General features: G+C 33.6%; 1 protein-coding gene across 2 annotated transcripts in view; it reads right to left on the reverse strand.

Moving 5' to 3' along the window:
* LOC105233234 (nucleosome-remodeling factor subunit NURF301) overlaps positions 1 to 21,306 on the reverse strand; it is a 37,849-nt gene extending 16,543 nt beyond the window's left edge. Inside the window, exons 1-10 of one of the 2 annotated variants that reach the window (XM_011215244.4) lie at positions 20,994 to 21,306; positions 20,418 to 20,805; positions 15,910 to 19,827; positions 15,354 to 15,740; positions 14,957 to 15,289; positions 14,773 to 14,885; positions 13,155 to 14,586; positions 11,136 to 11,266; positions 8,882 to 8,925; positions 7,686 to 7,824 (exon numbers count right to left, since the gene is read on the reverse strand). In XM_011215244.4, coding sequence (XP_011213546.1) covers positions 8,899 to 8,925; positions 11,136 to 11,266; positions 13,155 to 14,586; positions 14,773 to 14,885; positions 14,957 to 15,289; positions 15,354 to 15,740; positions 15,910 to 19,827; positions 20,418 to 20,688 — 6,612 coding nt within the window. In that variant the 5' untranslated portion in view covers positions 20,689 to 20,805; positions 20,994 to 21,306 and the 3' untranslated portion in view covers positions 7,686 to 7,824; positions 8,882 to 8,898. Of the gene's footprint in view, positions 1 to 7,595; positions 7,825 to 8,881; positions 8,926 to 11,135; positions 11,267 to 13,154; positions 14,587 to 14,772; positions 14,886 to 14,956; positions 15,290 to 15,353; positions 15,741 to 15,909; positions 19,828 to 20,417; positions 20,806 to 20,993 lie in introns of those variants that run through there. The other variant, XM_011215242.4, reaches the window with a different exon arrangement.
* Positions 21,307 to 22,392: the final 1,086 nt, after the last annotated feature.

Here is a 22,392-nt window from a genome sequence, read left to right on the forward strand (position 1 = left end):
CAAAAATGGAAGAACTGAACTTGGTTGACATGTGGTTTCAACAAGATGGCGCTACATGCCACACAGCTCGCGATTCTATGGCCATTTTGAGGGAAAACTTCGGACAACAATTCATCTAAAGAAATGGACCCGTAAGTTGGCCACCAAGATCATGCGATTTAACGCCTTTAGACTATTTTTTGTGGGGCTACGTCAAGTCTAAAGTCTACAGAAATAAGCCAGCAACTATTCCAGCTTTGGAAGACAACATTTCCGAAGAAATTCGGGCTATTCCGGCCGAAATGCTCGAAAAAGTTGCCCAAAATTGGACTTTCCGAATGGACCACCTAAGACGCAGCCGCGGTCAACATTTAAATGAAATTATCTTCAAAAAGTAAATGTCATGAACCAATCTAACGTTTCAAATAAAGAACCGATGAGATTTTGCAAATTTTATGCGTTTTTTTTTAAAAAAAAAAGTTATCAAGCTCTTAAAAAATCACCCTATATAAAACAATTGAAGTTGGAGTGTGATTGACAGCTGTTTGTTTAGCAAACAAACAAGAAGGGGCTAAGTTCGCTGCCACCAAACATTTTATACTCTCGCAAGGTAAAGTGATAAAAGTAAAGTGGGATTTTCATATATGTATATTTTAATTAAAAGTGAGAATTATTAGATTCATTATTTACAATCACAAGTGAGAAAATACACTATTATTAGAAATTCTGAATTTCATAAATATTTATATATGTACATAGAATATTTACACCATAGATTGTCAAAAGTATGGTCAGTAATATACAAAAGATATGAATAAAGTTCCTCAATCCATATTTAAGTAATAAATTCGCAAAAAACCCCTTTGGTTTTTTTAACTTTAAAAACCTTATCGAAATTTATATGAAAGGTTCAGACGGGTTGATGCTGGTATATAGTATTTCGTAAAAAAAAAAGTGGTTTGTTGATAATGGAATTGATCTAAATCTCATAGAAGAATAAGAAGAAAGGAAACTCTATATCGAAAAAATTGTAAAAACACGGTTGCTTTATTCATACAAATAAAAGATGCAAGGGGAAGCATTTCTAATAAACTAGTTGACTGCCTCGCCGATGTTTAACTGTATTTAAAAAAATGAGGGATACACAATAAATATTAAAAGCAACATTTTTTAAATGTAAAACTTTTTCGAGCTTTAGATTTGTCGCATCAGAGTTTTGGAGTAAGTTAATTTGTTTAATTTTTACTAACTTAAAAATAGTAATGAATGCCCGATCAATAAAATTTTATTTGAATGCATATTTTATTAATTTAAATATCGAAAGGGTAGATTCGATGCTTTAGTATTGTCGCACACTGTATATATGAATATATATTTTCGAACTTCCGGTTGACTTTATACCGTACTATTGGTCAATATGTAAGAAATATTATTATTATTATTTTTTGCAATATTTCTTTATTCTCAATAATGTACAAAAGGTCCGAATAAAATTACTCAATCCATATTTAAGAAATGAATTCGCAAACGAAGTAATTTTTTTTACCATGAAAACTGTTCCAAAAAAAAACATCCGCTCCTATTTTCTTTGGTAAAACTCACAGATTGGCTCATATGTGCGGTACAAAGTCACCCTGAAGTTCGAAAATTTTTATATTAGGTATATGGCGGCTAAGGGAAATATTGATTCGACCAAGCCCATTTTTGACATAGGACGATACGATTATAAGAGGATTATCCCTTAATTTCAGTTATATACATATCTCACACATTACCGACATTTTCGATCAAAAGTCAACTATTGGTAGCGGGGTCTAAATTTTCGGTGCCTAGAGGCATGAACAGTTTTTATTGGATTTAAACAATTTTTCGTCATAAGGTGACACACACCTAATACATTATTTGTGCATAGTTTTATCCCGTTAATTTCTTTCTGATTTGTGTTTTGGAAACTGAACGAATCAAGTGGAATTTATAATTGTGCTATATGGGAAGTAGGCGTGCTTGATTTCCGATTCCGTCCATTTTCACAATGTGACATAAGAATCTAAATAGAATGCCACGTACTAAATTTTATCGAAATCGGTTGGCCAAGTCTCGAGATATGCGATTTCACAAAAAAATGGGCGGTGGCACGCCCATTAACCAATTTTCACACCGGCTCCCATAAAGCTCTCTCATACAATCTCGGTGGTAAAATTTCGTGTCTCTGGCGTATTTAGTTATTGATTTATTGCGCTTTTAGTAGTTTTTAACAGAACCGTTATATGCGGAGTAAGCGGGTGTTATACTCCGATTTCAGTCGGCAAATTTGGTTGTTGTAGCTTAAGTGATTTAGGAGATACATATGTATGTACATTAAACTTTTTAAAGGGCAGAGCCATACTCACTTTTTCAGAACTCGAATATTTTATATAGCTTGCAAGGACGGACTGATAAACAGTCAACCGGATTTAAACTTGTATCGTCATCCTGATCATTTATATATACAGTTATATAAAAAATAATAAGGACTGGGATGCATAAAAACAAAACAAGAATAAAATTGTAGTAAGCCATGAAAATTTCCGCCAGTAAACGGCATTTTTTTATCACTCATTATTTATAAAAAATTCCGTAAGACAAATGCAAAAAAATTGCACACATTTCGTAAATAGCCATTTTGTTTTTAACAAAGTCCGCAAGCAGTTGTGCGATTTAATAAGGACAGCGTGCTATTCAAAACCAATAACGAAAATAATTTTACTGAAACGTGTTTTTTTGCAGAGATAAGTCAAAAATAATACTTTTAGTTTTAATATTAATCAATTAAAACCAGATTTTTACTTTTACAGAATAGATATGGGAAAGGGTAAGCACTACGATCCAAAAACTCGAGAACAGATTAAATATTTAGTGAGCAAGAAAATTCTGACAGAAAAGTAGCGAATTTGCTGAATGTATCCAAAAACCATGGTTGAACAAGCAGTAAAATATGTTCTCCAGATTGAAACACGCGGTAGGAAGTCAAAAATAACAATGTCTGTCAAAAAAAAATAGTTCGCAATCTCAAGAAAATACATTTATGTCGTCAAAATTTATGGGTTCGGGATAGTTTTTATACAAGAATTGATGCTACAGTACGCAGAAGACACTTAGGTTGATATTTATGCAGGACAACGACCTTAAAAACACGGCTACGTGTACAAAAGAGTGGTTTAGGTTCAATAAAGAAGTGGTCACCGCAGTTCCCGGATCTAAACTCCCTCTCAGCACGAATTAAAATGTGCGGAGCTAAAACATTATTTAGGGCAGATATACATACATATGTTAGGCTTAAGGGGTTACATACGTCCACAATTTTCAAAAAATCGATTTTTTTATAGTTTTAGGCGTATTTCTGTGAAAGTCGATTGTAAAAATTCCCCATAGATACAAAGTTATGATAGAAAGTCAGACCGCCCGACGAGAGTTTCATGCACACAGGTAAGCTGTCCTTCGTTTGAGGCACATGAAAGTTTAAACGCGTTTTTCTCGAAACTACTTTCCAGGCACGGTCTGCATGATAACTCATACAGTTTTCAACATTTTTTGATGGTATGATGTCTTCTTTGGTCGACCGCGTGTTTCAACATTCTTTTTCATCCTTAGGGCATTCTGTACGAAATACGGCCTAATGTTTTAGCAATATTCCTAAGACTTTGGCCCTCTTTTATGAGGTTTAAAACGATTTCCTTTACCTTCGCCCTGAAATGCTTTTTTCTACCTAAAATGTATACAATTTTTCAGTTTTCAATGCGTTTTAAACATGGAGCTATACAACCGAAAGAGCAAACCATTAAAATAAATCGCCCGATTCTATGAAAATCTTAAAATAATTACCACTTAGAAACACGAACATCAACAATCAATTGTCACGCCCACTACAAAGGGGGGGATTCAACATTTTCTTTTCATTATAAAAGGTACTACAATATCGAATTTAATAAAACTGACCTGTAGTTGCATTCGTGTACTTCACAAAACATTAAAAATTCAACTTATTATTTTGACCATATGTGTAATACAAAGGTTCCAATCGAAATGGCTTCCAACAATCACTTGTTCGCCATGGTATATGCGTAACGAAAATATCTATAATGATTTTGGCATTCCTATGGTAAAGAAAGAAGAGAGGACAACAGAATGAAATATATGTATATCTAAAACTCCGAGTTCAAAACCCATTGGCTAATGCTTTAGAACATTCCTGCGATCAAGCACGCCTTAAAAGAGATATGCCTGCGTACTAAAGAGCAACGTATCAGCAAAACAGCTCAATCACTTCCTTGATCGTGTCTAGTTTTTAAATAGATTTACGATTTTATAACTTATTGTTAGGCTTTTAAAGCAAAAAGCAGATCGAATGTTAAAATAATTAACCATGTACTTATTATTTTGACCACTTAGAAAACGAACATCAATAATCAATTGCCACGCCCACTTCAAAGAGGGAATTCAGCATTTTCTTTTCACTATAAAAGGTACTACATTCAAAATTCAATAATGACTGCAACCCAAAGGAATATACTTATTATTTTAACCATATGTGTATAGACATGGACACATAAATGACATACTTGATCAACAAATAAAGTACATCTAAATTTACCTAAAGTTTATCATTTATTTATTTTATTTCAGTTATTCACTTTCCAATATTCCGATTTTCTTATTGTCGAGCCAATGCTTTACTACCTTTAGGGAGTGCTTCGGACCATTGTCCTGCATAAATGTTCAGTTTGGGAGCATGGATAAAAAAAATGACTCAACTTTATTGTCAGTATATCCAAATACTGATACCGACCTTTATACTTCAATTGCCCGGCTTATTGGTTTTGTGGTATATATAGCGTAAATAGCTTTATCTGGTGGACGACATACAAATTTTCTTTAATCTAGACCCATCCTATTTATTTTGGTTTCGTCGCAGCGTGTAATGTTTTCCATGTCCCATTTTTATAAAATATCGACAAAATAATTATTGATTCGTAAAATTAAATTAAAAACACGCAAGAACAAACAAAGTGCAAAATAAACTGCGAACTTAAAATGTGTTATTTATGTGTCGACGGCAACAAGTAGATACATAGTGTTCAGCTACTTTACGTTTTTACGTTGAAGGATATTAAAAGAATTTGTGCTATTTATATGTCCATGGCTATATTAAAAAATTCCGACTACTTGTCGCCTTTTATACCGTCACACTGCAAACACAGGAAGCACTTGGCAGTGGTACGATACTGTCGACGTCGTGTATGGGTTGTAAAAGAGATGGCTGAAGACACAGACCCCAGGCCTAAGCTTGTAAATCACGGTTGTGATTTTAACAATTCAAATTTTTTGGATTAAAAATTATATTTTCAATTTTTAATTCCGAAGTTTAGGTTTAAAAATTAAAAATATAACTTTAATTCAACACGTTTAAAGTCTAGGTGCATCATTCTAATTTTAATACTCTCGCAAAATGTTCCAACAGTATAATAGTTTTTTTTTTCACCTAAAAGGGTGTAAAAATGGGTAAAATTAGATAACCTAGTATATAACGGTTATGTTGAACACTAGTAAAATAACGGTAAATCAATAATTATATGAGTCAGACAAATCAAATTTCATAATTGGTATGGTAGCCGGTGTCAAAATTGTACGTCCACATTTAGGTGAAATCACATATCTGTTATACGCTGCGAAATCGAATGACAACCACGCCTACTTTCTATATAACAAATTTTAAAATTCCATCTGATTCACTCACTTTACAGTATACAATGAAGTTATCAGGATAAAACTTTGCTGAAATTACCAAAAGTATTTTATCTTCGGAAATAAATTCAACTATAACTTTTCAAGGACCTAGATACTAAATATGTGGATCCCAGTTCATGTAATTGATCGGACAATACATATGTATGTATATAAAATGTAGTTTTGAAATTCTGGGAACATATTTTTGTTTTGACAGGATGTCCTTGAACTAAAAGCTTCCTTATAACCAGTACATACAAATATTTTCGAAAAAGTTATTACTATATATGTACAGCGTGGCAACGAATAACTGTTACATATGTTTTGTTAACCCTTTTAGTGCCGAGCGAAATAGAGGTGCCTATGCGAAAAAACCGGATGAATTTCACAGTTTTACAAGGGTTCGGAAAAATGCTTGTAAAAACCAAACGAGAAACAATACTTACATGTTTTAAAAAGATGCGTATTTCTTATAAAGAGATTAGATAAATCGACTCTCGGCACTGAAAGGGTTAAATATAAAAAACCTTGTTATGGACTTTGAAAAACAAAACTTTTTTTAATTTTTACAAATATTTTGTATAGGTTTTAATCATTAATTTCGAATATTTCGCCCTTTTTTTGTTTTCTAGCGGTAAGCGCTTTGCAAAGGCAATGCAAGTGCCCGAACGGCTTCTTCGGGTATTTCGTCGAATATCTTCTGTAACCATCACTTAAACTCTTTTATCTTCAAATGTTTTACGTTCTTCCTTTTATCCAACATAAAGCCCCATTTGCAATAATCTAATAGATATTGATCCCATGAAATAAAACATGAAATTTCGGTTTACAGCACCTTTGAACAATTCTAGCCTTGTGAGCTAGATCTTGCTGGAAGCGATTCCCAAATAACTGTGTGTCATGTGCCAACATATGATTTGTTAAAACCTCCTTTAAATACTATTTTGCGTTAATTTTTACGCTTTTTTCAATGAAATGAAATGAAGGGGGGAGGTAGCTTGCCCTTTCGGATATCGCCCCCACAACGTTTTGATACCATTCAACTTTTTTTTATTTTTTTTTTTGTTATTTTAAGTGAGAATATCAGCAATAGTGTGTACCCACGATTATTTTGGGAGTTATGGCTGTCCTGTAGCATTAGTAATGTTTCATCGGAAAAAATATTTCGTATTTCCTCTGAGGGAAAATTTTTTTCTCACTGTTGCTTGTTTCTAGGACGTTAGGACGTGAATTTGCATTGTTTTAAATCGCACATCTTCAATTTTTTTTTATAAAATTTTGTGCTGTACTGTGGCAAACACCCATACTACAACGATTAACGAACATTTTATTGACATGATTTTTTTTTGAGATTTAACAATCTCACTCAGCCTTTTGTCTCTTAAATGCAACTTCACTAGAAGTTCTCGTTCATTTACAAACTAGGGCATTATTTTACCCAATTAATACAACAAAAATTAAAACGAAGTTTTGCTGCGATGGGCGCGGCAGGGCTGTATAAAGAGGTAACAGTTATTCATCACCACGCTGTACATAGAAGAATAGGTGACTGATGTTTTGGTTAATGTTGTTTAAGAGTCTGATTAGACTATCATTGATGGTAGCCAGAGTTTAAAAATTACAATATTATTAATAATTATTATGATTAATTTTTTAACAATGAAGCGATTGAGACGTTCTGTTAAGTTAGTCAGTTTTCTTCAGGTTTTTAGCATCTAATTGTGCATATATCTGACAAATTATAAAATTTCGGGGAAAACCATGCAGTGACTGCATGTTTCTTATTTGAAAATATGTATGCACATGTAAAATGTAGCCTAAATTTTTATATTTGATTTCATCAAAGCACTTACAGATTTGTAAAAATCCTGGTGAAGTTACAATCAAATCCTGAGATCCACTGCCGGCACTTGGACTACTTATTATTGTGTTATTCCCTTGTGATGTTTGTTGAATTTGAATGTCTTGTAGTATGGTTGAATCTGGTTTATCTTGGTTTTTGGTTCCATCCATTTTATTGGCATTAAGTTCAAGGTTACTGTTACTTTGTTCAGTCACCGTTGCCTTAGCTAGGAAGGACGCCTGTAAAGTGATAAATTTTTATTTTATATAAAACGTTAATTACTTAAATTTAAATTTTACTTTTACGAAATACATTAAGAATTTATCGTAATCAATGAGAGGAATAAATTTAAAAAAAACTTAAAGGAATAAAAGATTTGTGGATTTAAACCGTGCCCCGAAATGCTTGAAAGAATTTTATTGACATATATAAAATTGCAAATTTATAAAATGCTTATTTGTTGTATTAGCTCAATGCGGACTTGAAAGGTTACAAATGTCAAGTAAATAAATAAAATAATTAGAAATAAAAATAAAATAGTTTAGTTTTTCGTTTAACTGTATATATAATATTATAAAAAAAAGTCATTTAAATCCCGAAACATTTCTAAACCAGTGAAAACTCAATTGCTAAATTTTTTCCATGAAAAAACTAATTAAAAGAAATTTCTTTATAGACAAAGCACTAACCAAAACTAATTGAAGAATGTTTTAGTGTTAAACAGGGACAGAAAATGACAGTATTTGCATAATGCTTTACTATAAAAAAAAATATTATGAAGGAAGGGTCGGACATACATATATGATGTAGTGATAGAAAATTTTCGTTTTTTTTAGGACTGCAGAAATATGTCATAAGTATGATTATTTGTCAAAGCAAAAGAAAAAACTTACTATTCAACTTTAATTGCGTAAGGGTAATGTAAAACTCATCGCATAACTGTTATTCTGTGAGCAATAAAAAAAAGTTAAATATCTCTCATTTTGTAAGGAATAAAATATAAATTGACACACTTGATTTTTTGCCTATTTCCTCATAACTGTGACGGACCCTGGTTAAAACAATAAAAGGTAGATTCTCTTGTGTGTTTAAGAGTTGAACAACGGTCTTGACGATAATTACGAAATAATACAGATGTGTGCAACACAAATAAATAAATTTCCGACAATAATTAGTAAACTTACTACTGTGATCTATAAAAAAATATTATAAAAATGCAAATTGAAATATGTACATACATGCATATATAGTATAAGGTAGCATATGTTGTTTTAAATATTGCAGCGACAAACCTACCTTGTGTTCGTAAAAGATCAGTTGTAGTACTTATTCCAGGAAACCTTTAAGAGAGTTTTCGAAGAGATTAACAGACATGACTTGAAAAGCAGCATTTGTTTGGGAAGTTTTAACTATTTGTTACTCTTTTGCACTTTTAGTTTAGTGTATTTGAATTATTTGAGCAAATGTTAAATGTTGCGTTGTATTTGAGAGAAAACAAACGGAGTTATCTTTTATACTAAGCATTTTGCTGTAAATGCGCAGTGAACGTAAAAATTTGCGTATACTTTTGATTAGATGAGATGATTAATTTATGGATAAGCCTTTGTGTTTTAGTTGCTTTTGTTTTTTCTGAAATATATTACTTATCGAGCAAGTACTTTTTGTCCTTGTTTTCGTTTTTTTTCTATTAATTACACTCTTTTAAGTAAAATTATGCGTTATTGCATTTTTTGACTGCTTTTTGCCGTCATGTTCGGGTTAATCTCTTCAATTTTTGCTTACTTCTTTTAAAGATTTCATGAATGGCCACATTAGAAATATTTAATTGAAATTCAATGTCTTTATAAAACGCAGATTCTAAATTTTTCAACTTTTTTAATGCATGGCTTGATTGCATTTTGCATTTTTACAATTTAATAACAATTTCATATTACTTTTTGAACTTTTTTACAATTTAGCGAGCGCTTTTTGTCAACACAAAGGCCAATTACAAATAATCATCCAACTAATCCGAATATAAGTTTTTATTTTGCTTATTTATATGCTTTTACTTAATTAGAATTTACAATGAAAATGTTTCATTCATTTACTTTAACTCAGATACAACAAACAAGATATGTACAGTAATGTGAGTGTGCGACACTAAATACTGTATTTCTTAAATTTTGCTTCGAAATAACAAAACAGCAATATTTCTTTTTTCTTGTTGCTTCTTTAATATTTATAAAATTCTTATTAGCATTATTGTCAGTTAAATTTCACATTTTCGCTTTTGTTTTAATCTACACTTTAATTATTAAGTGGATTTGCTTTTTTGTTATTTTTTTTATTTATTAATTTTTTTGTTTAATTACTAAGAAAACCAAAATATGTAAAAATTACAATTAAAACAATTTTCGGTATCATTAAGTCAATTTATTGCAAAAAGCGCTTTACATTACAAAACGATTCGATACTTTAAGACTTAAAATTAAAAGTAATAATAATTAATAATAATTTTAATGGAATTAGCAATCCAAATAATACAAGAAAAATAATAATATGTATTTTAATGGTATGTGTTGGGCATAATCGTAATTCTAAAGTACACATGTTCGTTTAGCTGTTGATGCAATGTGTGTTTTTTAACAATATATTAGCATATATATATGCATATTATTCTTTAAACATACAGTGTCTTCCATTGGATAACGAAACGTGCAGTTTCTAAGTTATAATGTCATAATACTTTGTGGAACATAATTAAAGGCATTTGTAAGTAGTAAACACCCGAAAAAATATACGCGAAAACTAAAGATATGCACAAAAACTTAGCTTATTCAATATACAATGAATATTTGAAATGAGTATGATTAACTTTCACTTGCTTTATTTAGCCTGCTTGTTAGTTGTATAAAGGTGCATTGAAGGAACGCATAGCATAGATTAAATAGCAAATCAATTGCAAAAATACTTAAAACCCATTGTCATCAGAATTTCAATTCAGCACAAATAGAGACCCAACGCGCTGAGTTATTTAGTGCTTTTGGGTTTTTGTATTTCATTTGCTTTTTTTAAATGGAATGTAAACATCCTTAAGCAGAATTTAGAAGAATCTTTCTAACTACAACACTTTTGATTGTGTATAAATTAAGTAGCTATTGTATTATTGTAACTTAACATAATTTTTAAAAATTGTCTTTTTTATAATATTTATCATAGAAACGTATGTATGTGTGATCATGTATAAGGTATTATCGTTTTCGATTTAGTCAGCAAAAATTCTGTTGTTATACATATAGTACATACTTGATTAGCCCTATAACTGCGTAGTAACTGTATATTTTAATAAATATAACTTATGTTGTAATAAATAATAAACGGCTAATGTCTGCACTGTGTATATACTATATAATATATTTTTATGTGTGGTTTAAATTATAAATTGAAAAAATATACACTTACATTTAATTTTTATTTATTTTTTATAAAATTATTTGAACTATTTTTTTTCTTTGTTTTTTTAACCTTTTGCGTTTTTATTTCTTTTCTTAGTTCAACAACTACTCACTTGCTGATGTGTGGATTGATGTACTGGTGTTAGTGGTGGCGGTTGTGAATTCAGAACCGCGTTAGGTGGTTGGACTGCTAAGTAAATTTTCGTTGGTCCTAAGACGCCCTGTTTTCCGCTGGATTCTTGCGCTATAAATACGAAATATATTTAGTGTTAATAAGAAGTAGAATATAGAAAATAGCAAAAAAAAATAATGCTAAATCTGTAGAGTAATATCACTAAATTTTTATTGTTCTTGAAAATAATATTGACCTAATTATTATAAGAAATATTGGTGACGTTAAGGTCAAATTTAATTCTTACAACAAAACAACATTGAAGTAATATAAATAAAATAAAATAGGTAAGTAAGGGCTGCTATACTCTTGCAACTTGCAAGAATCAAAGCCAGGGAAATATTTAAGGTGTAAAACGTCAATCAGAGAATCGGAATCCAAGCAAATTCGGCATTTGTTAGAAAAATAAAATCATTATATGTAGTATATGGTAGTTGGGGTAATATCGACCCGATTTTATCTATGTTTCCCAATACTACATACCATTAACGTGTCACACACCAAAAAACTAATGATATAGAGTAAAGTCAGACGGATGTTCGAAAATCATTATATTACTAATATAGGGGCTTAGTACAAGTTTTCGCTCAAATGTATCTAGTTTAGGCACAAATATACACTGTTATCAGTAAAACACGATCTTTAATTTTCATTGGTATAACTCACACATCGGCCGATTAAGCACATAGGGGTAATGGAAATATTGGCCCGATTCAATCCATTTTTGACATACAGGCATCACACATTAACCAATATTTTCGATCAGTAGTTAACTATAAGTACTGGGATTCAAATGTTCGATATCTAGTGGCTTAAGTTCCCCGGGTCAATTGTATTTTGCAATATTAGTATGCCAAATATCTGCCGCGATCTGTCAATCAGTTTATCTTCAGCTGCTGCTTCTGCTTAAGTTTGCACACTTGAGTTGTGCGTTTCGATTCTTACAATGGATACAAATATCGAACAATGAATTTGTTGCCCTACAAGGGCTACAAGTCTTCAAAGACGGTCGAGAGATCTGGACGACCTTCCACCTCTTAAACTGATGAAAATATTATAAAAGAAAATAGTCAGGCAAGTGTTAGAGAGATGATTTTCGAATGATTTTAGTGCATATTTTGGGTATGAGAAAAAAATACGATTGTGTTCGAATTTAAAACACAAGAATACCACCATCGACCGTGGAACCCGTTTTCAGTCGATCGAAGAGATAAAACAAAATTCGCTGGACGAGCTGAAGGCCATCCCAAAAAGTGTATATGAAAAGTGTTTAGAGAACTGGAAAAATCGTTGGCATAAGTGTATTCTGGTGAGAATTACTTTGAAAGCAACAAAATAAATTGTTGATGAATTATTAAATAAAATACGTTTTATCTTTCAATTAGGTATATGGAAGCTAAGGTAAGTATTGAATCGATGTTATCTATTTTTTGCAGCACCACATATTATTTCCACGAATATAAGTTCTCTGGGTACTGAGGTCCAGATATTTGAAATCTAGGAGCTTGAGGGAAAAGTGGCTCATCATTTTTAAAACATTTACTTATTGCGTTATCACACTTTTAATAGTTTTCAACATAACCGGTATATAGGGGATGGGCATGGTTATTAACTGATTTAATACATTTTCACAGTCCATAAAGAAATATCCAAATGACTTCCTTTCAACAAGTTAGGTTGAAATAGTTAATAACAGGCATCATAACCTTGTATGAAATAACGGTTTTGTATATTCAATTTAATAGTTGTTTCTGTTTTCGCTCAATGGCAATGCGTGACAATGGACCGATCAACCACCTTGGGTTATCTTAATTAGTCACCCCTATTTTTTTCTCAAAAAAAAAATAATAATAATAAAATAAAAAATAATATTAAAAAAAAAATAAATAAATTATAATAAATAAATAATGCTAATAAATAAAAACATAAACGACTAATACAATTCGGACTTTAAATATACCTTTCAAGAGTTGTTGCTTCACTTGTTGTTGTACAAGCGCCAACTGTTGTTGTGTGAAATCATTGCCGACCAAGCCCTGCAGCACAATTCGTGGTCCTTGCTCGGTTTGTATGACCTGTGCCGTGACACACTTAATAACGGTACCCGGTGGTTGGCCTTGAAGTAGACTCTCCTCAATCGACATGGTCTTGGTTGGGGTGGACGTGGTCTGTTGTTGCTGTTGCACACTTTCTTGACTTATATAGGTTGTTTGATGTTGTTGCTGGGTTTGTTGTGTGAGTGTAGTTCGCTGTATTATTTGCTGTTGTGGTTGTGCTTTGGGTTGTACTTGTTGATGCACAACAGCTGGAACTGATTTTTCGGGCGACGATTGTGGCGTCTCCAAAGTACTATTCGTTATGATGTGTGCATTGCCATCGCTTTGCGTCTTAATGTGTGCGACAATTTGCGCTTGATTATTACCCAACGGTCGTATGATGACTTGTTGACCATTTATGGTGGCAACTTGTAGTTTGCCTTGGGCCAATTGTTGTGCTAAGGTGGAATTTTGCACGACGAGTTGTTGATTAGTGGTTTGAGGTGCTGCCGTAGTTATTGTTTGTTGTTGTGGCTGCTGTTGTTGTTGAATCTTTACAACTTGCTGAGTCGGTGTGCTCGACTCGACTATATGGTTATTTGTTGTTTGTATTGTATGTTGTTGTGCTTGTTGTTGTGGCTGTTGCTGCACCACTATTTGCTTAACAAGACGCGTTTGTTGCTGCTGTGGCGGCTGTTGCACTTGCGTTAGACCAGGCTGTGGATTGGTGGTTTGTACTATAACTTGTTGGTGATGTGTGGATTGTGTTGCAGCTGATTGCACAATTTGTTGTTGTGGCTGCTGCTGTACAACTTGTACAGCTTGATTTTGTGGCACTGATCTTTGCGTGACAATAGTTTGTCCAGGACTCAATATAATGCGCTGACCACCAATCACAATTTGTTGCTGAACATTGCTGGTATTCACTATTTGTTGTATCACTTTTTGCGTAGCTTGTGGAGAAGTGTTGTTGGTCGGGTTCGATGATGTAGGCGATTGGTTTACAATAATCTGTTGTTGTTGCTGTGGTTGGGCCTGCTGTATGTTTTGCAAATTGGATACAACGGGCTGTTGGGTTAACTGTTGACCGCCGGTGGTTATTAATACCTTTTGTCCTTGTTGATTTTGTCCCATCAATAACTTCTGACCCGGCTGAACAATAAATTGTGGAATACTTTGAGAATTTGTAGTGATTTTTGTGGCATTTGTGGTGCCTTGGTTTGCATTTGGTATTGTTTGGGTAACAACCTTTTGCACAGTTGTTGCGGGATTCACGGTGACATGTTGATTTATGACCTGCGCAACGGCCTTCGGGGGAACTGGCTTAGGTTGGGTACTTACAGAAGTCACAACAGACTAAAAGGTGTTAATTTTAATAAAAAAAAGAATAATTTTTTCTTAATTTTTTTGAATAATTGAATTAGGTATTGAAAATACAATTATTTAAAAAAATCGATGTTGCAGAAAGCTAATGAAGATGCTACTTTTTGAATAATTTTTCTTTATTATTGTATTAAAAATATAATGGTATATAAGACAAACCTTTTGGGTGCCTTGCACTGGAACAGTCTTCTGCACAGGTTTAACAGTTATTTGCTTCATTACGCCTGGGGAATTTAATGGTGTAACCTGTTTCACTGGTAGTTTCTTGGTAACTATATAACACGTAATTCAATAATATTTCATTAAAAAATTTACATATTAAAATGTGTTTTGACAGCCTTACCCTGTGCGCCACTGCCTGGTGCTGTTGTTGTTGTCAACACATGCAGTTTACCGTCAGGCATTTGTATTAACTGTTGCCCAGGATTTAAGCCCCTCACGCTGACTTTGCCATCAGGACCGCGTATGATTTGCACTTTAGACTGTTGTGGTGCAGGGTTGGTGGAGGATTGCGACGCTTGCCCACTTGTACTCGAACCAGTTGAAGTTTGTGTTATGGTTTGACCACTACTATTAACTTTTTGTGTCGGCGTTGTAATTGCTTGCTGTATAATGCGTGTTGTACCATCGGGATTCTTTACGATAACACGACGGCTACCTATTATCTGACCCTTCACTATCGGATACATAAACGCAATGTTAAGTGTTGTAAATTATTTAAGCATTGCTAAGAAATTTACCTTGCGCCTGTAATTTAGGATTTTCAGGATTCTTCTTCTGAAGATGAGCAGCACGTTGTAATTTCAATTGTTGTTCCATTTTTTCCTTGATTTCTTCACTACTCTTTGCGGTTATTACCACTTTGGTGGTGGAACCATTAGAACCACCAGCACTGGATGCCGAAGAGGAAGATGGCGATGCGCCGGCTTGTTCCGCTGCTTGACGCAAGACGACAGAACGTGTCATGGTTGTCTGTTTGCTCTTTTCATGACGTTCGCCCATTAGTTTTATTTCCCACAATTCTAGTTTATCCTCTTCCACCCACTCCTCACTTATTTGTGGTTCCGTGGGCTGTGGGGATTCAGCGCGTTTCCGTTTTCGCAGACCAGAACGAATTGACGTAACCTCTGTTACATTACAAAACAAAAATTATAATCAATAAACTTACTAATGATAAAGATCGAAACCCTCCGAAACCCGAAATACAAATATCAATAATGGCCAATAACACATACAAAAATAACTTCTTCAGGGAAAAAAGATACAATTTTTTGCAAATTATATCAGCAAACTTACCGCGTATAGTCTTCGGCATTTCAAGTGGCACAACAACTTTGCGTCGTAAATACTGTGTACGCTCGCCATAACGTCCCATGTGTCGGAACTTTAATAGCTCCTGTGTTACAATCTCGGTTTCACTTGTTACTTGATGTTTACCATCAGCTGATGGTGGTTTGGCAATCATATCGTCCCACCGTAAACAACACCAGAGTATGCGCAATTGCAGTGCAACTGCAGATAGAGTTGTCGCTTTGCTGGTGCGGAAGGACCAGCAAGTTTTGAAAAGCGGCCGCGAACATGGATATGGCCACACAGAATTACTCTTCGCCAAATGATGGAAACCGTTTGTAGTGGTCTTGCCACCCATGCGCGCTAATTTTTTTAGTTCATATGGTGGCAATACGAGTATACTCATCTTAAGTTTGTGTGTTAAGAATTGCGATGTTAACGGATATGTTGAACCGATCGGTGCATTTTTAGATGGTTCCACTGCTGGTTTTTTATCATCCTCTGATTTAAGGTTTTTGTGTTCCTTTAGCATCGCTTGATCGCGCCACAAGTAAATGCGTCCACGTGGAGAATCGGCAGCATATAAGCGTTCCTTGCCGTTCGCATAATATTCTTTTTCGTATTTCGTAACATCTTCACGTTTCGTTATGCGTGGTTGTGTGGGAAATCGGCGATTTTGTTTGACGCTTGAAGCAGCCGCTTGCTTCTCATATGTTTGATTGAGAACATCTTTGGTGGCGATGTAAGATTTATTGCCACGCAACTTTTGTTGCTTTTTCAATTTTTTTGCTTGTGTAGGATCCATACCCAATCCATCGCCACTGGACGCTAAAGCTGCTAATGAGTCATCATTTGTAGTTTCCGAACTCTCAATCTCAACATTACTGCAAACATCAATATTATCAATGAATTCCATACCGCCATCGCTTGAACCACCGGTTGTCATACTTTCCTCCTTTACGACATTCGTACTGGGATTTTGCTCTTCTTTCGTTTTGTAACAATCACTTAAAAGCTTATCATCATATGGCACTGCTACAGTGCGTGCATGCTCCCAATCTTGTACTAAATCCAATGGATTTTCATCGATTAACCAGCGGCAATCGTCTGCCTCATCTAGCAGTAGTGAGGCATCCTTTTTACCTTCGGTTAATTTTTGCTCCAGTATTGAAGGCTTCTTTACGGCACCCAAAATAGCGGCCACTGTTTCTTTGGAACCCTTACCAGCAATATGTGCTTTACGCAGCAACAACAATAACTCCTTTTTAGCGCGAGCTTTCTGTAGGCAAAGTGGTGAATAGCAAGTATTTTGCGTAATTTGCGAGACAGCATTGGAATTTGTATTACACTCTTTCGTATAACAACGATATTGTTTAGCGAATCTATTCAACTGGCTGAATTGTAAACGCACAGTTTGTATTTTCTTAGCTAAGGAATTGATTAAATCAAGATTAACATCATTGTTGGGCATATTTTTTTGCTGTACATATTGTATATCCATCAAACGTCGTTCTAGGAATGTTTTTTTGACCACCTTCTTAACCTCTGTTTTGCTATCATCGGATTGTGTGGCTAATTGTGTATCCTCCCCGTCTTTTTCAATTTTTACGGCAAGTTCTTCCTCAGCTTGCTTAAGCTCCATGCGTCGTGATAACAAATCATCAAGCCTACTCTTACGAGCAATTTTGGGATACAAAAGTCGGCCAGGCATTGTAAGCGATTTAGAAACATCAATCGTGACACCCTCTGTGCCAGCATCAAGTTCTTTTATATTAACATCCTTAAATTTTTGTAAATAATAATAATTGGCCTCCTTTTTTACTGCTGCATTGCACTGCAAAATGAATTTATGTGTACGCGGATCGACACTAATGATCTCATCTACATCGCTTCCTTTTGTGAAGTGTACATTTACTTTAACGGGTGGTATAGCCAATCCATGACGATAGGGAGCGCGACGAGCTCCGCCGCAACGACGACTCGTTGACAACCACATCCAACCCCATTGGCCGTGTATGCGATACTCTTCTCCTTTTTGCTTCCACACTTGATGCTTTAGCCCTAAGGAGTATTTGATATAGTTGAAAGCAAGGCGATTGCGCTCTTCTTCGTCATCACGTTCACGTTTTTCACGTTTCTCTAACTTTTTGCGTTCTTCACGTTCCGCCGATGTTATGCGACATAATGTAAGATGACCAAGCTGTTCATGCCAAACGTTTGCAAAAATAACACTTTTAAACGATGCTTGGAGTAGTAATAATACTATTACGAATTCTGTAGGGCGTCGTGCATCCGTTACTGTTCTACGCCATTTCCATTTTATGAATCTCCAATTTGGTATCATAAATGACGAAGGTACACTTTCCTCGAAATTTAATAGTGTCTGCCGCAATGTTTGTGTAATACTATCTAAACTGCCCATAGTAACACCAATCCATTTAAACTCTGATGCTGTGGTCAATGAAAATTTATGTGATAAATGGCGCCGTTTGTCACGTTCCTCATTACGCTGCGGTTTATTTAATGCAATCGGATTTGATGTGTATTGATTTACATAATTTTTAAAACCATGTTCCATGCCCAATTTAAAATGATTAGGTTCATTAACATTTTGGCTTGTTTTCAATCGTGTCATCATTTTATTCTCTGTGGCACTCTCGTTCATTTGTCCGTCCTCGTCTTCATTACCACGGATTAATGCCCAAGTTTTCTTATTTTCCTCATCAATATAAGAAAGCCGTTGATATTTGTTGTGCTCCTTTGTAATGGACTCGGTAAGTTTCATTTGACGCACAATTTCATCTTTACGCTCCGTCAATTGATTGTATAGTCCTGTTTCCAAATCATCTTTGTCGATTACGCTTAGTAGATGCTCCAATTTCGACTCCGTGCTGTAGTACCAAATTTTGTCATTATCTAGTTCGGGCTGACCCTCGACGAAAATTCTTCTTGCAATAAACCAAAATTTGCGGCCGTGTCTATCCAAGCCGAGTATATCTTGCCGTATAAGTACACCTTGTTTTTCTTGTGGCAACACACAATCAACAACTCCAGTTACTTTATGTGACTTACATAAATTACACTGCCAATCTTCAGTTGGTACGTCATTCAGTGGAGGATCCACACACTCCAAATGATAAACGGCAGGACATGTTTCGCAACATAATAAATCACCTAATCTATGGCAAATGCGACAATGATCGTCATAATGTATTGGCCCCTCTTGTAACATCACGTCACGTACAGCATTCGTTGTTAAAAATTGATTAGTTAAAAATTGTAAAACTGTTATGCGATCCGTGACGCCTGTAAATGGGTAATCACCTGCACTTAATATGTTATACACTTCTCTGCTGAATATTCCATCACTTTCTACATAACAACGTAGTACTTCAGGCCATGTTATACCATCAATTAAGTATAGACTTATATTGACAGTGTCTTTCTGATCAAGTGGCCCAAAGTGTGTGCCCTGTACATCTTCTTCACGTAAAATTGCTTTTAATAACATGATGTGTATATCTGCGATAAGAGCGCTTTGCTCATCACATGCTAAAGCAGCACAGAAATCCTCAAAACGGAAGGGTGATAAACGCACCAAATGACGAAATCTGCGTAGAACTTCATATATACTGAGAGCCTTAAGTAAAAATTCGTTTTTCATTAGCAAATCTTCTGAAGATTCAGGCAATTCGAGCTGATCATATTTGCGATCCTGCAACCAAATTGGTTCAGGACTTGGTGGTCGTGGTGGACGGCCAACACCATTTTGAGTAAAACTGCACACAGAGAATTCGGATTCACTTTCGTTAGCTGCGTCAAGGCTCTCTTCATCTGTGGCAGAACAGAGTAATTCGTCATCAATATCACTCTTTTCACTTGAATCGCCAAAATCAGAGCCATAGTGATATTCCGATTCGTAGCCTATTAAAGAAAATATTAGAACAATTAAAATGCATGAAGTTGGTTATTAACTAAATGAAGAAAAACTTCTGTCAAAAATATACGTTCTTAGCTTTTATCATTTTAATTTTAACTTGAAAAGTATGATAACTATTAAAATATAATTAAGTACATATGTAATGACGTTTTTAGGTAAAACTAAACAAAAAAATTTAATAAATGAGAATTACAATTTACACATATTAAAGAAAAATGCATAATTAATGGTTAAATTTTACATAAATACATATTTATTTATATTAATATCTCATTATTTTATTCAAAACAATACATATGTATGTACCAAAGTAAATCGTACCATACCTATATTTTGAAATAACTACTACTGCATTAAAGTACCTCCTATAAATAAGTATAATTTAAGTGCACCATTAACTAATACTTTATATGTAAATAAAAAAATTTCTTTCATATAAATAAAAATGTATAGTTAAATTCTACCCGAGGTAGTAACAGATACTACACTCGATAGGCAATTAACACCATTGTCATGTTGTAAAATCTAAAATCAAAAGAAAATGTAAACAAATTTGTTTGTTTACGAGTATTACCTCCTCTCCGGCTTACGTTAGCCGTACTACTTGTCGATTTACGAGATCTGCCCCTGGTGCTTTTGCTGGTGGATTTCCTGTTATAGCTGCGACTTCCATCACTTTCCTGAGGTGAAGAAGCACGCGAAGCCGATGGAGTACTTAACTGGGAATCACTGGCTTTGCTCAAATATTTTGGCTTCTTCAACAGATGATAATTAAATTTAGTGCCAGCGCGCTCATTTGGCGTCTTCGGAGGCCTACCCCGTTTTCGACTACCACGTCCACTCATTATTTAAACAACTTCGTTTAGTTAAAATTTTTTTTATAAATATATTTAATAAATGTTGCCAAAATATTCTTTAAAATAATTTTCTATAAAAATAAATAGTTTGCGATGTTGGAAAACCTGCAAAAAACCAGGAATAAAAATTGAAGGTTATTTATTAAAATTGTAACGCACACAGCCAGGCATTATTAAGCATTCCAAACAAGCATTTTATCATTCACTAAATTTCAACAAAAACAAACACTTTACTCAATGGGGTTAAAGAAATAATGTTTGCATATTTTTGACAATTCTTCTAAATACTCTACCTTCCTCCCAAAACTGTATCTTTAGCGCTTATTCAATTGATGGCTTCGCCAGTCGAAAACTCAAGCCCAATCGAGGCCGCCATTATGAAAAACGATTTTTCACTTTATTTCTATAAGCTATAAGCTTCTCGCACACGATTTTATATACTATCGAAAAAGTACAAACACTTGTATTTGATTTATAAAAATTTGCACTATTCAACAATAATTTATACGGTTCTTATGAACATTTTATTCTTTAGCGATTTTTCCTCACTTTTAACTCGCAAAACGTACAGTAGGCAATGACCAATCACAGCGAGTCTTTTATTTTAGAACGCCGAAGACGACCTCTGGCAGTCGTTTTGTGCAATATGGCGAAACGATGTTGCCACCTGCATGTGTTGTGTCTGAGAAGTGCGCATGATGGAAAAACGTGCGAACTTGCCGTAATAATATGCCAATACCTTATTGTTTTCTATACAAAAATAATTTTCTGAGTCAAGTAAGAATATTTTTGCAACAAATTTATTTAAAACTACTTTTAAAGTGACTAATTAAAAATGTCTTTTATGTCACTCAATAATGATTTGTGTTAAAAATAGTCATTAAATAACACTACAGGGTGTCAGCCTTTCGGAAAAAATGTTAAAAGAAAATGTATTTTTATTTGCAAATAAGAAATTAGCTATTGTATTTTTTTTAATATTATACATATATTGGTTTTAATATTATTAATTATCATATGCACTTCATGAAGAATTGAAATAAATAATTAAGAATATTGAAAATTGAGAGAAATTAAAAAAAAAAATGTTTACTTTCAATTATTTTTATTACAAAGTATTTTGTATTATTTGTTATTATTGAAAATCAATTTGAAATAAGTTTTACTTTATTTTTTGATTTCTTAACTATACAACCATATAATGGTTATATAACACAAAATCATCAAAATATAAATAGAAAATTCATGAGAAAAACAAAAAAAAAAAAAGTGAATTTGACATTTTAGATAAAAACACACCTTTCGTAAGAGGAAACATGCACCATATCGACACAACCTTTTATGATTGAATCATACAGCCCTATTTAATGCCTTCACAAAAATCACTTCCTTCGCTATTGTGAGGTGTTTGTTACTTGTGAAATTTTCCGACTGCTGACGTGATTTTAAAAGCTTAAATGCTCACAATTTCCTCACAAATGTGTGTGTGTGAAAGCAAACCTCACAATACAATAATCGGTTGTGTTTGTTTTGATAATTTCGAAATTTTGCAAGAAATTTGCAAATATGTTATTGAAATAGTATACGTTATCTATTATAAATATAGGCATTTGTCTATTACAATAAATTTGTAACTTACGGTGTTTGTACATTTCCTTCTAAGTATATACATACATACATATACATATGTAT

This window comes from Bactrocera dorsalis, chromosome 5 (genome assembly GCF_023373825.1).
Source record: "Bactrocera dorsalis isolate Fly_Bdor chromosome 5, ASM2337382v1, whole genome shotgun sequence".
Taxonomy (NCBI): domain Eukaryota; kingdom Metazoa; phylum Arthropoda; class Insecta; order Diptera; family Tephritidae; genus Bactrocera; species Bactrocera dorsalis.